The sequence below is a fragment of the Gasterosteus aculeatus genome, chromosome 12, assembly GCF_964276395.1.
Source record: "Gasterosteus aculeatus chromosome 12, fGasAcu3.hap1.1, whole genome shotgun sequence".
NCBI classification, from domain to species: domain Eukaryota; kingdom Metazoa; phylum Chordata; class Actinopteri; order Perciformes; family Gasterosteidae; genus Gasterosteus; species Gasterosteus aculeatus.
This window is the reverse complement of record NC_135700.1, coordinates 21,527,717-21,545,001: the sequence shown is the minus strand read 5'-3', so window position 1 is coordinate 21,545,001 and position 17,285 is coordinate 21,527,717. Positions and strand designations below refer to the sequence as shown.

Sequence of the window (17,285 nt, the reverse complement as noted above, 5' to 3'; positions counted from 1 at the left end):
GCAACGCAAGATTTCAAAACAAGGCTGCTACTAGAGAAACTCACCGGATCAAGTAAAAAGTAAAAAAAATGTACATTTATCCTCGCCACACTATACTCGATAGATTTACATTCACACATACATTAATAGATTCGATTGCCGTCCTTCTGCAGTTTTCTTGCTCAATTCGGAACCAACTATCCATATTTGTCCCTTTAACTTAAATAACTTATGCTGCCTCAAAATATTACATAACCTATTTGATACTGGACAGCATAAGTACTGGCGGTCACTAAATACGTCCCATATAAATGCCCTGATGCTTGTAAGGCCTCGTGATGCTGGAGGATACTTCCATTTGTTTTTTGCAGATTGTGATGTAGTGCAACGCTGGTACCAAATATTCCACAAATATTAAAGAGGATATCTTTATAAATTGTAAAATAAATGTTGTATTTTATATTTAAGAAGTTGAGAAAGACCACTCAGTTGCATCATGGGATCTTGACCTTAACGCTGATATTGCTTGTGAAATTTAGACTTGTTGTTTAGATTATATTCACATTACTCATCTTATAGTGTAAAGGAGACCAAACATATATGCATATAAGCCACATGGTGGAGGAGCTATTCCTGATTACTTTGGAGAACGTTATTTTAGGCCTTTTTTCCGAGGGAAGGGCCAGCGGGTCGAAACGGAACTGCCTACCCGATCCCCTAAGAAGAATATTCTCCTTGAATATGGACCTATGTGTGGGTGTACCTGCGCGTTGAGACCCTTGCGCTGTGCTGCGGGTGTGTTGGCGTAGGAGGAGATGGAGGAGCTGGTGTTGATGTCATCTGTGTCGATGTTGTCGCTGATGCCGCTGCTCACAGAGCTGCTGTCATCCCAGCTGGACACAGAGAGAGAGAGAGAGAGAGAGAGAGGGGTTCATCTTAGTTCTCTTCAAACAATGGATCTTCAGGGTGCAGGCGGTGGGGGGGTCCACTTGGATATTTGGCAACATGTATCGCTCCTTTTTGAAGAGACGGATGTTCCGTTTCATATTGGCAAATAAGCATAGATGTATTCCCGTTTAGACTCATTGTAGGTGGGGGAGTGTGATGAGTTTACACTTGAAAAACAAATAGTCAGTGTACTTCATATGAAAAAATAACTACAGTATAAAACGGAAATAAATGACAGATCCTCAGACTGCCTGCGGATTCTTTTCCTTTATTCTCCATCTGAATCGACTTCAGCTACAAACACACACACACGCACACACACACACACAAACAGGCTGAATGGGGTTGTCCATCACATGAACAAAAGCTTGTTGGAGGGGTGACATCACAGTTGTGTGTGTGTGTGTGTGTGTGTGTCTGTGAGTTGTTCAAACAAACCCATCTGATCAGTGCAAATATGGGGGGAGTTAATGCAGGATATCTGTAAACGTGTGTGTGTGTCTGTGTGTCTGTGAATCTGCTGGGCGTCTGTGTGTGTGTGTGTGTGTGCGTGTGTGTGCGTGCATCCGCTGGGTGTCTGTGGGGAACAGGAAGCACGGCCAGTTGGCAAACATCACCCTGAAAGGACCAGAGGGAGGCTGGTCATGGTCAGCACAGGGTTGGCTGCACCAGAAGACACACAGACCCCCCCCCTCTCTCACACACACACTCACACACACAAACACACACACACACACACACACACACACAGTTTTTTCAGTTTCAGTGGTCTGTTTATAACAGTAAACAGTAATAATACAGTCAACAAAGTCCTTGCATGACCTCTTTAGCCTGATGAAGGCCAGTGGGCCACAAAGTGTCCAAAGCATAAATAAAAGATAAAGTGCAACAATATTTGTAGCAGAACAAAGAAACACATTTTGCAGCTTAAACTGGAGAAGCTTTGAATTTTTTTTCCTGATTGAATATTTATTAATGTAAACTCATTTTTGCGAGACAACATACAAAAGGTTTTTGGGAAATAAAAAAACAGTAATAAACTAGCAAAGCTCCTTAGAAACAAGGATATAGACGACCTACACACAAGGGAAGGCTTTCAATGGCAACTTTTTAGTTGTTGATACTTCATGATGCAGATGCAGTCGACTGAACAAACTGGTCCTGAACATTTACCATCAGCACATGAACACAACAACATTATTAGCATTTAAATTAAAAATGCATAGTTTAAAAAGTGACTGGTGATTGACAGCGATCGATTCCCAGCCAAATCGAAGTCGCTGCGGTTGAGACAACCTGAGAAACGAACGCAACTCTCCTGCGAAGTTCGCCGCCCAATAAATCAAACCGCAGCAGAGCGGAGACCCAGACGCTGAAAGCACCCGTGGGGGCAGACGAGCGGAGAGGTGCCGAGAGCTTTAAGCGACCACAACAGCCCATCCGTACAGCAACAGGGGAATGCCACACACACACACACACACAGAAAATAGGGACTTACTGACAGCCGTTAGGAAACAAACCCAAAGAGAGCTCAGGACTGAACCAAAGACATGCGTTTGCTGCTATAAGCACAACGTTTCCTTCGTGCACGCACACACACACATATGCATCTACCTGCTCAGGGTGCCTGGGTTGCCGTGGGAGCCGAGCTGGACAGAGAGCTTCATGACTTCATGCCGCTGAGAGAGTTCACGCTGCCAAAAGTCTCTCCGACTGCCTCTCAGCCTGTCTCTCTCTCTCTCTCTCTCTCTCTGGGCTTACTCAATGTCTCTCGCCCTGGCAGTGTTCCTAGATTGAGCTCCTTTGTCGCTGGTTGCGCCGATGGTTCATCCCCCGGGCACCGCTTGCCTCTCTCTCTCTCTCTCTCTCTCTGGTGTAACGGAGAGGGAGAGGGAAGCTGGGGTGAGGGAGGCGGAGGGGAGGTGGGTGGGTGAGGGAAGGACCTGCCCTAGTGCTGGAAACACGAGCCTCCCCCAGGACTCTTAACCACTTCACTGCTACGGCCATGAAGCCAATAGAGCCACACACACACACACACACACACACAAAGCTCTAAATAAGCCACTTCAGCCAAACGAGAATCAAGCGGGCAACACAAGTCGAAGCCACATGATCACAGACAAACTCCCCAAAAGTGGAGGACGATCCCTGTCCCGGTTGCTTTCTTGTGTGTTTCCCAGCTCTGGTTTGTGTGTGTGTGTGCGCGAGGCTGCATATTCCCAGACAGATCCACCCTGACTATCTGACAGGCCAGTGCTAATTAGAGATCAGGCGAGGCCGAGTGGCTCAGGCCGCAGCCCCTTGCTGGCAAAGCAACCCGCCAGTTATCCACCACGGAGCCCTTCAGGAGCCAAACACCAGAGACGGAGACGCTCGCTGCTGGCCGCCCACGGCAGGAAGTGGTGCCAAACGGAGGCCAGCAAGGCCGCCGACTAATAGGTCGTCTCACTGCAGATCCGAAGAGCTTCTTACTCTGCTTACCTCTTAGAAAGGCCAGTTCAAACAAATTACATAAACATCTTTCCTCACGTACAGCATCGGGCCTTTTAAAGTCTTTGGAGGTGTTTTTCAGCTTTCAACATTACAATAAGGAGGTCGGAGGGATTTTATTTGCGCCGCCCACAGAGATAAAATAGGATTTCGGTCACTCACTAGAGGCACAGGACGGCCGGTAAACCGGTCAGAGAGGACACTAGTGGAGAAGGAAAAGTGACCCAGTGAGGACATTCCAGTGAGGGAGCCTCGCCTGCTGCCAGCTCCCTTTAGCAAGCTTTCTGCTTTCCCAAAAGGGTCAGAGTTCAGAGGCCGAAGCTCCAAATAGGAGAGCGGTGTGGGGGAGGCACGGGGACCAATGGAAAAAAGGGCTGCCACGTGGCTCAGCCAATAGGAGTGTCTGAAAGCGGCCTGAGAAAAAGGCCGTGGTCGTGTTTGTATAACTTTTCTTGTGTGTGTCCCTCGGGGGGGGGCAGCGGCGGGTTGATGGGTTCGTTGGACCGGCGGTACTGTAACCCCCCTCCTGAAAAAGCCGTGCAATGCTGGCACATGCACACAGGGTCCGTGCCGCAGAAATGTACACACAGACATGCGGCCACAACAGAGCCGCGGAGCAGAAGTAAGGGGATTTCCTGCGTTCGGGGGGGGGGGGGCAGTGGTCCTCACACTGGATCATATAACCCCTGAATCTCTGTCCATGTCCACACAGACAGACAGACTGACCTGGGGAGGGAGGGAGGGGGTTTTGACTGTCTCCATGACTTAAAGCCCTCGGGGTCGCGGGGGTCGCAGCGTCTGAACTGAGGAGCGGGTGTCGTGACTTCCCCGTATACACGGTGGCCCCAACAAACACGGTTCCTATCTGTAAACTTGGTTTGCATCATGGCACAACAAGGAAAACTAGTTTGTCTTCTCACGGACCTATAGGTCATAATACAATATCACTTTGTTATTATATCTTTATGATTTGACAATGATATAGTGTCGAAGGTTCGGATGCCAGCGCATAAAATACCTGACGTTCCGGTAATCATTAGGTGTTTAATTTCCACAGAAACCACCAGAACCTGACAACGTTTACGGTTCATGCCTCAGCTAAAATCCATTTTTTTAAATGTTACTGTTAAAAGACAAGAACCAGGGCGGCCTCAGCCTGAGGCAGCCAAGAGGACACGGCACATTCCAGGCCGGAGGCCGGGACCGCGCGGTACGAAAATGACACAGCTGTCCCTCCGCTGACGAGAAATGACAGGACTGGACATCTCACTCGGGAATGCCTCTCTCTCCCTTTCTCTCCCTCTCTCTCTCCCCCCTGTCTGTTCACATCGTCTCATGCCTTTGGCAAAACATTTGCTATCTGCATTCGGAGAATCTACGAAAAGCACTTCGACCCCTCTGGCTGCCTCTCTGTCGTCCGACTCGTCTCTTTCTCTCGCTCAGTATCTGTTTGATGTGTAAACAACCCGAGACCAACAGTAAAAACTAATAACACATGTGACACGCATCGGCGGATGCAGGCACGCGACTCCGGCAGAACTCGCCGTGCAGCACAGTTTAAAAGAGACTCCTGGGACAAACATGTGAAATGTGTCACGTGTGTGCAGACCACAAACCAGCGCATCGTCGCCGCGGTGCGAGAATGGAACACAAGGCTGCAGGCTCGTGCAGAGACATTACGGGGAGCAGGGGCTCAAAACCAAAACAAAAGGGCACATAGTCAAAATTATTTATGAAATGAAAAATAATAACTAAATAAAAACCCCGTATTTTCAGCTTATATATTTATTTCTGTAAACAAACTAACTCAAATTGAATAAATAAATGAATATCAGGCAAAAACAGACAAAACCAAGCCATATTGTATAACCAAATAATATGTTAAATAATTTGATAAAAAGTTACTTAATTTAAGGAGCTTCTAGGGAGCATCCTCCTTGGTGCCATCTCTTGGAAGATGTTTACTGTTTTATTTTACAGTTGAAGCATAAGCAGCACAAATATACCTCCTTAGTATATTGATGCTGTCCTCACCAGACTGTCATATAGCTCAACTTAAGAGATACCTTTCATTTCAATAATTGCATATTAAACAAAACTAACCTTTTTAATTTGTAGAACAGTAAAACTGCCTTTAAATAATCTGCCTGTCCCTGTCTCTCCCCCTTCATTAAACGTGACAAACGTCAGTAAATAGCTGAACAAGACTTTGAAATCTCAGTTTTTGGTTTGTTTATTTTTTTGGAAACGACGGAGCAGTTGCGACGTAATGTTTTCACCGGCACTAATGTGGTTAATTTATCACCGAACAACGTCGGGGGATTTAAACTCCGTCATTACCTGTTGGTCCGATGCTGCAGCCGTTTGGCGCTCAGCACTGCACGAGCACAACGTGGAGGAGGGAGGGCGGGGCTTGTGAGCGCTGCGGAGGAGGAGGGGCGGGGCTTGTGAGCGTCGCGAGGGGGGAAGGGGCGGGGCTTGTGAGCGCCGCGGACTATGTCTCACAATAACTCAAATAAATGCCCCGTCAGATGTCAAAACACATTTGTTGATGACAGAGAGAGTAATTTTTATTTTTAAATATTACTGAATGAAGAAAAAATTGGGGCTCCAGCAGAAGGGGCAGTTTTCTCATCCAGGGCAAAAGCGCCGGTCTACCTGTGCAGTGCCTGCAAGGCTGTAACTTCTGCCTCTACACCTGTGGTCTGTAGCAATCGGGCTCATGGGATCCCTGGGAGGAAATGTATGATGATAATAATATTATATAATAATAATAATATTACCTACGTTGAGCTGCAGTTGCACCGTATTTAAACCTTTTTAGTGTGTTATATTTTGAGGAAAAGAATATTTTAAGTATTGCCGAGCGTCTTGTTTTCTTTTCCCAACATTGCAGTTTGCTCTCAGTCACTAAACCATCTAAAATCACTTACAAGTAAAGAAAAATACAAAAATTAAATATGGATAAAATATCTGAATAAACTCCCCAAAATCATTAAACTGCAAAACTTAAATTATGGAAACAAAAATGGTGGAATTTACAGAGGCCGCGACCGGTTGTTAAGTTTAGCATCAATAGTTTCAAACTCAAGAAACAAATCAGACAGGCTGAAATATAGGAAATATCTTTAAAATATTGCATTCTGTGTTAACTTTCCTATAGCCTATATGAAAATGGAATAGACTTATATAGAATATTTAATATTTAGATGTCAGATTTTCCAATCATAAAAGGAGAAAACTGTGTTATAGGTCAACATCTCAAATTAAACTGATTGTCCCCATGTGAATTATTTGGGTTTAGAGAATAAAAATCCAAACAACATGTTGGCCTGCAGTCAGACACATTGGGGTCTGACTGCAGGCCAACATGACTCCAGGGTCCATGGCATTAAAACCTCTCCCTCACTCGCATGCAAACTGTCCTCAAGCTCGCCTGCAGCTGAAACGTGGATGATCATTTTCATCCAGCGACTTTAAAGCTGCAACCTGCACCAACCTGCTGACTTTACACCAGCACCGTACCTCACAGAACATATCGGGGGAGGAGAGGAGGACTCAAACTCACCCGGTGCTCCACAACTCTCACTGCAGGCAAATTAAAGTCCAACATGCTTTGCTTCTTTGCTCCACTTCCTCCTGCATCCTGGGCTTTCTCGTCAAAAGAACTCTTCGGCTGGCTGATACTTGAATCCTGAATCCAGCTTTTTTTCTCACTACTACACCACACGAGGTAATGCAACAAAATAAACTGGACAAAAACAGGATGAATACAAAGAGTACAAAGCTCAAGAGAGCTGTGGATGTCACACTCAAAGTTTGCGTGTGTGTGTGTGTGTGTTTGCTTGGGCGAGGCAGGTGTGCTTGTTAAAAGCCCGGAGGAGGGTATGATGATTTACTGATACTGTATCCATGGCAACTGAAGCCTAATTTCTCTGAGGACTTTGTCTTATTTCTCTTCTCATAACAACCTTCTTAGTTTTCATCGATTCTGTCTCCATTTCTCAAACAAATACGTGGGAAGTGCAAAAAAAAATCTTCCTGCTACCAAATACATCTCGCCAAACGAAACGACAGTATCTCCCACTGCAGTTTGTTTTACAGTAATCTGAATCAAAGGTTTTCTAGCTGTGATTGTCTGTACTCTAAAACAAGATCCATTAGTGTTCAACAGTGTTTTACTCAGTTTCTAAATGCGCCATTAAGTGGAAAATCATTGAAAAGACTCCTGTCTCGTAAACTAAACTACTACAGCTTACATTTAGCCATTTATTCTCAAAGACCAGTAATGCTGAGATGTCTTTTCTGTTATTTAACAATGAAAATCTTCAACTTGACCAAATCGAAGGAGTTTTCTTTCTGTGTCGGTGGAAGAGCGTTCTGCAGCAGCTGGGATAAGAGAGCGTGTGTGGGAGCGTCCCATTAACATGGGAACACATTTGACCTCAAATCTTGAATCAAACTGGTACGGATCGCGGGTCAGACTGCTCCAGCTTGCCTCTGAATGCCTCGCTGGACCGGCTTCATTACAAACACACACACACACACACACACACACACACACACACACACACACACACACAGGCGCACCGGTGGAACGCAGCAGAACTGTTTTCATGTCTGGGAGGCATTTGTACTATTTAGTAGTCTAGGAGAGTCAGAGGGTGTGTGAGAGTCTGGATATCTGAGGAATAATATTTGGTTGCGTGAAGTGTGTTGTGTGAGTGTAGGTGCATGTGTGTGTGTGTGTGTCGGTGCAGAAGATATGGTGGGAGCAGACAAAGGATAGGTGTGGCTTGGTGTTCTCCTCTTAGTGAATGTGAGGTTGATTATTATATATAAATCTTTCCACATAAACACCATATCTTGTGGTAGATTGCGTCACTTTGTGTCAACATTAATCCCAGGAGGAACATTTTTAAGCCGTAGTAAAACTGGAGTACATTCTGAGCTCGAGAGGCTTCATACGCTCTTCCTCCGCCTGTGAACATGACCTTCTAATCTAACAATAAAGGAATGTGACTGATTCCATTTCGTAGCATCCTCTCAGTTTACCAACATTGGTAACACAAGTTCAGCCATTGACAAGAGAATCTACTGTTCGGCACAGACGTGTCACAAATGCTTCAGCCAAATTCAGTCCTGGGGGGACGGAACTATTACTACAATATCTCAAGTCCATTTTCTTATTAAAGAAGACGATGAATCCAAACCTTAACCTTATGACGTTATCTCCTTTGAAATAGATGTAAACTATACATACATTTTAGCTTTTGAAGCTCTGAGAAACTAGAAAGGCCTGTTTTTGTTGCATTGTGTTGTCATAATGAAAGAAATAATGCAAACTGCGCTATCTGAAGACCACAGATGGTTCATGTGTGCTCATCGTCTTCACGGGTGCCATTGGCCTCGGTCACCCAACACCGGCTCACCCTCCTGGAGAGCGGAGCCGAGGCCCGTCTGGGACCTGCGGGGTCAGCGCCGGAGACGAGTCCCGAACCAGCAGCTGTCATCAGCACTGACAAGGTTCACGTCATCTCCAAGCAGGCCAGGACCGGGTACAACAACTGCAGGGAGGCTTGGAGGGGTAAAAAAAGATGCAGATGGAGCCGTGTTCCCTGCGCGTCTGCAATTATCGTACAAATAAGACTCCTGGCTCTTTGGGGAACGAGGCCGCTGGCTCATGAAACGACCGGGAAGGGGGGAGGGGAGTGATTAGTATTACAGCGCGAGCCTGGAGGCCAAACACAACATTCACTCTGCCTGAACCGTGGGGAGCAGGTAGAGGTGGGGTTACAGAGAGACAGGCGGGTGGTGGGGCGAGACAGGTGGAGTGCCAGGTGTCGTTGGAAGCTGCAGAGGAGAAACTCTCTCTTACTGTACTCGAGGCCAACAGGAAACCCGCTCTCAAGCCCAGACAGGAGAGGCAACGTCTCGGGCGCACGTGTGTGTTATCAGCAGGTCTGCTTTAATATGAACGCGTTTAAAAAATAATTACATGTTCTAAACAGCTGCAAGCTCTGTCGCACACACCTGAGAGAAACTGCCAGGACCCATGACGGAAAAACATGTGTTCTATTAACAAATTAAGAAGCCTACATTCAATACACTGAGTCACGTCATTGTATCAAGTTAATTCCACAAATAAAAGGCAGGTAAACAATACAACCTTTTTGAACAGACAATAACTTTTAAAGTTAAGTTCTCTAACGTTAAGCCGCAAAAAACTACTACTTTTGAGCTTGCTAACGTTAGCTAGCGAGGCTAATGACGTTTGCTAGTTTGCAGAGGACATTTGCATCGCTAGCTAATGCTAGTTCAGATGAGCAAAATCACAAGGTTAGTACAACTTGTTCACTGCATAACGTTACAGCTAACTTCATCAATTAAAGTTATATCGAAATATTAAGGCTGTATTGTGTATCTGGGTATCCTGCGGAGCGCCTCTATCGTACACAATTACCAACAGTCGTCCATTCAATTGATCTGGGAGATCTTGAGTTTTCGATGCCAAAAGACACAAGGCACAAGCGTTGAAGGGATTTTGCAATTCTGGAAAAGCTGCCAAATTACATGCCATCGTGGTAAAAGTTCAACTAGATCAGTTTATCTGTTTTAGCCCGAGGATGATTGAAACAAATAGAGGCTGGGTTTTATTTGCAGTGCTAATGGACTATCTTTAAAGACGAGTGTTTAAAGGCGTTGCACCACAAAGGAACGGCAGGTTTACTCAAGTTTCTTTATACGGTACCTCTGAAACACAGAGGCAGTGCAAAGAACTGTAACAGGCATTAGATCTTCAATTAAAGGATAATGAGAACAATGAACAAGTGTGTTTATATTTAGTCTCTAATATTCTCTGGGATTCAAGCGATTTACAAGAAGGAAAACTCAAAACAAAGACTTTCAAAATTGTACAAAACCATGGTAATGCCAACCTCCTTACACATTTTATTGCTCCTAATGTATGTAGAGTATTTATGGTAAGGATGGGCTCTTTTGTTGTATTTGTCCTGCAGCACACATGCAGCCATACTTCCAAATTCCTCTTAAAGAATAGCGACCCGACTGCAGCAGCAAGAAGAATGTAGAGAATGGGGGAAACTATTCACGCTAATGTGCAAAATATAAGTAGGATTCTTGCGAAACGCTCTCTTCTCTTTTTTTGTGTGTCACATTCTTATTTGGAAAAGATAAATGATATCTTCAACAGCTCAGCAGGAAGGGAGGGGGGTGAGGCTCTCCGCTACAGCGGTTTCACACCACAGAGACATCTCCTTTGTCTGCTGTAACAAAGAGAATTCAAATCAGAAGACAGACGGTCATAGATTACTTCCTCCTTCTCCTGGCCCGGAGATAAATGCGAGGGATAAGCATGCTCTCTGTCTCACACACGCAGTCTCTATTTCCTAGAGCCTCTGCCTATTTACTCCTGTTGTCCCATGACTCATTGTGATCCACTGCTGGCTTCCTCCCTCTGCTTTACATACATTTTGACAGTTGGTAAAACCAGTTTTTGCAGAAGCACTAATCACATCCAGCTGCTTCATCTGTCACCGACTCGGCTGATGCGCTTCATTTGTTTTCTTGTTATCTGAATAAGTGGCCCGGCGCTGTGTTTGTTCCATCGGCATCCTTCATGCTGCTCATTAGAGCAGGTTGGGTCCGATCCGAAGGGGGGTTTTAGCGTGAAGGCTTAACTCCTGACTGTGGACCTCAACCCTTTGAAGCTGGTGACCTCCTGGTCCACGGGTCACAAGGTTTTTTGCCCCCCCGATGCCACGGTGACATCCAACACCTTTGCCCCACCCCCACCAGGTCCAGGAGGCTCGGCCGCATCCCAAGCCAAAGAGACGTAAAAGCGGCTTCTAAACCTTCGCAGGTTTATCACACACACACCCAATTAGCAAACAGAGCCCGCGCACACACCTCTGTGCTTAGGACTTACACTTTGAAACTCGCAAACAACAAAATGTTGCAAAGGTGTAAACGCGGCCTCCACCTGCACAAACGGCACCTTTTTATCCCTCTCTCACGTATTAAATTGGTCTCAGCAGTCAGCCTTCTTTACCCTCCAGCTCCACTTGGCCGTGCTTGTTATGCTAATGCACTTTATCTGCTGCTTCCACCTCTCCTAATTAATCCCAAAGTAAAAGCAGTAGGCGCATTCATCAGACATTCCTTCAGGGGGGGAGGAGGGGCATCTCCTCACCGCCTCGACTCTTTCATTCCGCTTCTCTGTGATCTTATGAGGGAAATATTAAAGCTCACCGAAGATCAGAAAAGGTGAAATGTGAAGTTTCTGTAGAAACTAAATCGGTCTGCTTGGTCAACTCAAACGCCTCGGAGGGTAGACGCAGGCTGTCGAATTGGTAAAACGATTACATCCCATGTGTTTTGCTAATCACTTTTGTTCACCCATGAAAAAACGTCATTCAGAACCACACTTCCTAAATGCATCCATCCGTACCGTGCAATCCAACAGCGACGGCTTTTGAGGTGCGTCACTCAAAGCATGTTGCTGCAAGGAAATGCGGGACGGCATCATCTCCTTTATTTCAGTAAAGCACACCGCATGATGAAGCATTGCAGCCCCTTCGCTCAGCATTCAGAGAATCTGCCGGCTCTTATCACGCAGCCGTGGTAAGAGACAAAGGGACGGAGGTGGGAGGTGCGCCGGGTGGGGGGGGTCTGGAAAGGTAAGGGCCACCTAAGGGCTTGGGGGAGTTTAATGTGAGTGCGTGTGCATACGGGGTAAAAGGGCCGAGGGGCCAAAGGTCAAAAGTCTGGAGGACAGGAAATTAGCCACACCTGAGGATTAACGGAAACGGCCGCTCGAAGCACTTAGGACTCCTACAAGAGCCCCCAGCATGTGCGTCCGTGTTGAGTCAGCTTCAGACTGACGCAGGACTACAAAATGTCGTTCTGTTTCAAATGTTAAATACAGCTCGTCAACAAAGAACATTCTGTCTAATAGCAGATCACATGTTAATGGTTGCTGGAAATCAATAGAGGAGGCCGTTCCTTTGTCTCACCCAGTCCAGTCCATTTTCATAACAAGCTTATCCCCCCCCCCTCCCCCCCCCCCAAGCTTCTTGCAGCAGGAGGGGGGTTGGTCTCTGCTCGGCCTTCATCCATATCCGTCTGTCAATTAGCCAGAAAACAAAATCTCTCTCCATCTCTACGACAGGACAAAGACTGCAGCGCTCGCATCCCATTGCTCACGCCGACACGGGGACGCTGTGAAACGCCCCACGGACCCCTGGACACTCAATCTCTCCTCCATAGATCCTGATAACACACGTGTCTCTGTGCTGCTCTCCAGCTGTTACAATCAGTTCTGTATATTGTGTGTATTTGCAAAAAGCTCGGTTAAATCACATACTTTTTTATAGTAACAAGTCAATATCACTGTGAAATGATATTAAGATATTAAGCAATAGAAAGGACACAAACATTGTCCTGTACGTTTTGATTACAATAAGTCACTGTATTTATCTAACGCAGTAGATATTTGCACATTTTCCCGCCGGTGAAACTGCTGACGCCAGAATACTGTTCTTTTTGACTTGTTCCAGCGAAGGACCCTTTGTTTTCGATCACATTAACTTGCTGTACTCCTTTGATACAGTATATACGCTGTGAAATGCACAGCAACTCCGTGGTGAAACTGCTGCCCGTCGTGCACCGCGATGGTAGAGTTAGTGTCTCTAGTTAACGTGGTCACCATTCACAGTCATCCACTATACTTCCACCCTGCGAAATCAGAGGAGGCGAGTGATGTTTACCTGTCAGCGTCCCCCTGCCCCGACGAGGCGTTTCGATGGAGCGTCTCTCTGACGGAGGTCATGCTGTCGGGCAGGCGGTTCAGGCGGCGCGTGTACAGACCCAAGCCTCCGTCGGTCATGTAGCTGCGAAGGGCGAAGCACAAAGCGCGTTAGACATCGCCAGCGTGGAGCAGTTTTAAGGCACGCAAATTAAGAGCTCAGAGAGGATGAACTCAAGTTCGTGCAGCACAGTGACACACTTTGTGTAAGACTTTGCTCGGGGTTGACACAATATCTTTGTTTATTTCTTCTCGGAGTTGCTTTTGCAGCATAAAGATCAGGACGAGCACACGTCCATCCCATGTGGCCAGTCGCCGGGCTTCAGAGTCCATTCGCGTCGTTTCATAACGGAAAACAACTTTTGGATGGAGGCGGTTTATTGGCGGCTGGAGTCGGAGGCTGACCGTCAACACTCACACAAACATTCCCATTCAAACTAAAACAACACAGACTAATTCCCCAAACATTTACCCGCGGAGGAGAGTCCTAACGGAACTAAACGCTGACTCATTTAACCCAGGTGTAATTTAATGAAACGTTGACGGCTTCCTGTGTGGCGCTGTGATGATTCAGTTGCCAAACTGCCACAACCTTGTGTTATCTTTGTGTGGATCTCGGCAAGAGGCAACCCAGCACACACACACACACACACACACACACACACACACAAACAGACGTTCATACCTACAAGAGTATACAGTATTCACACTACAGCGTTTAGCAGAGACAGAGCTCCTTTGTGTAAGTCCAGTCAAACCAAATCAGCATCTGGGCTGCGAGACAGGAACTTAACGGCCACCAGACGTCACTCAGCGAGCGGAGAGCAAACCTGAACAGAGGCTGGACCGACTGCAGACTTTTAAATGTTTACAGCTGCAGTTTAGGATTAGGAATTCATTTAATTGACAGCTAAATATTTAAGGTTGCAATACGCGTGTTTCCTCTACAGGCTAAAAAAACGATGCTGCAGGTAGATGTTTCATTTGAAAGTCACTCACATGACTCGGCCTCTCTGGGTTTTGAGGTTGTTTTTATTTTACTCGACCCAGCTGTGGCTGGAAAAGAGGCTGTTGTTGAGTATTCAGGCTCGGAAAGCGAAACAAAGCCTCCAAAAGAAGCTGTGTGCCAAGGGGGGGGGGGGGATTCACCGTGGTGATTTAGAACAGATACAAAGCGGACTGGGACGGATTGGTTGTACCAAACAGCATGTGAATGCCGTCCCAGCGGCAAAGTATCAGATGTTGTGCACAAAGGCTGCGGCTACTCGCTCAGGTCATCTGGTGGCCGCCTGCTAACGTTTACCCGGGGTTCAAACTAAACATGGAGATTCCCCATTTCGTTACCATGAACCAAAGCGCTGGAACAAACATTATGGAGAGACACAACATATATTCGCAGCTGCCCTTTTTGCAGCCAAAGAGGATTTTGTTGTGTTTCTCTTCAGAGTGACACGTCGTCTTTCAGACTAGAACAAAGAAAAGATAAAATACACATTTACGTGTTTTTTCTTACTACTTTGTCTGCAGATTTCACCTAGATACAATAAATGTGCTAAACATTTGCTAATTTCAAGAAAATAATTTAATAATCTATAGTCAATGTTCTACAGTATTCACCATTACTGTCAATATTTATGGAAGTTCGCGGTACGCATCATCAAAGACCTTTATCTCTGGATTTGTTTTTCTGAGACTATTACAGGGTTTTTGTGTCCACTGCCGGTGCTACTGTTGGTCGACAAGTCCATCCCTCTGAATTTGACAAACAGTGGTACGATGGACAAAGAGGTCAACAACTACAGTTGAATAAAATGATAAACGTCATTTGACTTGTTGTGAAGGATATTTTCAAAATAAGAGCAGACAATGGAGACGGGTGAAGACCGGTGGGTCCTTTATGGGGAGCATTCATCATCCCAAAACAAAGTCACCTTCAAGACACACGCTACCATAATAAGCCGTCACACTAATGAGTAACTGAACCTCCCCGTCCTGTTTTCAGATGCTGGTTAACCTGTAACGTTGCGCGGCGGGAGGAACGTGTCCAAACAAGACGGTTTATGGGCTGAAACACCGGCAGCCAGGCGGAGTTTACACAGTCCCGTAGCAAACACAAGCAAAACTTGTTGGGCAAATGAAACTGCAGAAATGTTTGACACACTAAGAATGAACGCAATGTCACGCTATGGAACAAAAAACAGACAGAATCTAGAGCTTCTTTAAGTAGGAATGTCTAAAACCTGACGTACCTGTCCGCTTCAAACATGGTAAAACAGTTAGTCCAAAGGCAAACAAACAAGTCCAGGTGAGTGTTGATCCCCGGTGATAAAAATCTCCAAAGCAAAGGTGTCCGTTTTCAACTGTCTGGCTACTGTCTGACTATCAGGTCTGAGCCTGCGTGCGGGTTCTGCTGTTGTGTGAATAATATCAGCAGGTGAGAGTGTGTTGGATCATGGTGATATCAGATGTGAGCGCGCTGCGTCAGCGAACTCTCCACTATGTGTCCATGAGTGCAGCCTGAGCGTGTGCGTCTGTGTGTGTGTGTGTGTGTGTGTGTGTGTGTGTGTGTGTGTGTGTGTGTGTGTCGGTATGCAGCCTCTCTGCTCGGCCCCACATGCGTTTCCCTCCTGGCAGGAGGTCGGGTCTGGCTGTGAAGAGAGAGCGGAGGAGGGATAGGATGGAGGAAGGGGGAGGGCGCCAGTGTAGATCGAGAAACGTACCCCCGAGCTGAGGAGGCAACGGGTGGGTGGTGGGGAGGGGGGGCGGCGGAGGGGGGTCCCGGGGTCTCCAAGGGCCAGACGCCGGGGGGGGGGAGAAACAGAGGAGGGGGGGAGGGAGAAAACCGATGCAGATACTAAATATGTCATCAGTCATGTTGTCTGCTGTAGGAGCCATATATGATTAAACGAATGATTTACAGAGACAGACACCAGATTATCTGATCTCAGTCGACTGCATATGAATAATCAATAATTCAACCCTTGTTTTTTGCGTTATATTGATTAATTGTGCCAAAGCTGCAGGTCTTGACGTTGCTTTGTTGGTCTGAACAACCCAAAGATTGTAAATGCACAACACTGAATATGGTTTAACTGTGGAATCAGAATAATTTTGATGTAAACTGATCAAAACAGGCACACAGGTATTGCGTCTGGAAAGAGATGATGCCCTCGAATTTTTGCAATGTAATTACATTGACAAATAAATTCCACTCGGCTCCATTGATTTGAGGTGAACGCATGCGCTCCAGTGACCCGATATCTCAAACCCAGCGGCTAAATGGCCCGAGGACGTGGAGCGAGGCGGGGGCCGTCATCAGTCTGCGTCTATTTAAAACCCATTTTCTTTGGCGCAATCTCGCCATCGGAGAAAATCACCAGCAGGAAATTATTTCTAAATTGCCTACCTCGTAGGTCCGATCCCGGCCCGAGCATCAAGTTTCAGAGCAAGCGAATAGGCCCCGCTTAAGCGGCTCACATCACTCACCTGTCCAGGTGTGGCTGCGACCTTTGTCTGCTCAACCGCAAATTCACACATATCAAGTACTTGAAGAGCACTCGGCTCCCTCGACTTCTCCAGCCGCCTCAGGGCCGGGCAATCGGAGGACGGAGGAGGCAACCCCATTGCATTGTTTCTGCTCTCCGAGCTTTCAGACTCTCAATCCAAATTTGCGTTTATTTGAACTTAAACAAATCCCTGCAGCAGCTCTGTCACACAAGCCGGGTCTTTCGCCGCTTTGCGAAGGCGGGTTTGCACCTTTCGCAACTTTATCTGATAATAATGATGAGAGCAAAGGTTTAAATTGCACAGTGTGACAGCCAAAGTATGCAGCGGGGGCCTGTTGCAACACGGACGGTGGCTCAGAAGGAGCAAAACAAAACAGGTTATTAGCGTTATTGCGTCTGCAGACGGAGAGACGGGACACACGTGGGATCCGAGCTGTGCAGAACTGTCGGCTGTCATCCGCCACTTCACAGGCGGGAATGGTGAGGAAGGAACACTAGCGCCCTCTTCTGGCAACCCTGTATTTCACGTGGTCGAC

At 46.5% G+C, this 17,285-nt stretch overlaps 1 protein-coding gene across 10 annotated transcripts in view; it reads right to left on the bottom strand.

Annotated features, from left to right (window-relative positions):
* Positions 1-17,285, bottom strand: part of nav2a (neuron navigator 2a) — a 150,844-nt gene that overhangs the window by 23,036 nt on the left and 110,523 nt on the right. For all 10 annotated transcript variants that reach the window (XM_078085756.1, XM_078085759.1, XM_040202630.2 and 7 more), the window contains 2 exons: positions 13,206-13,328; positions 743-872 (listed from right to left, as the gene is read on the bottom strand). In XM_078085756.1, the coding sequence (XP_077941882.1) occupies positions 743-872; positions 13,206-13,328 (253 nt within the window). The remainder of the gene's footprint in view (positions 1-742; positions 873-13,205; positions 13,329-17,285) is intronic.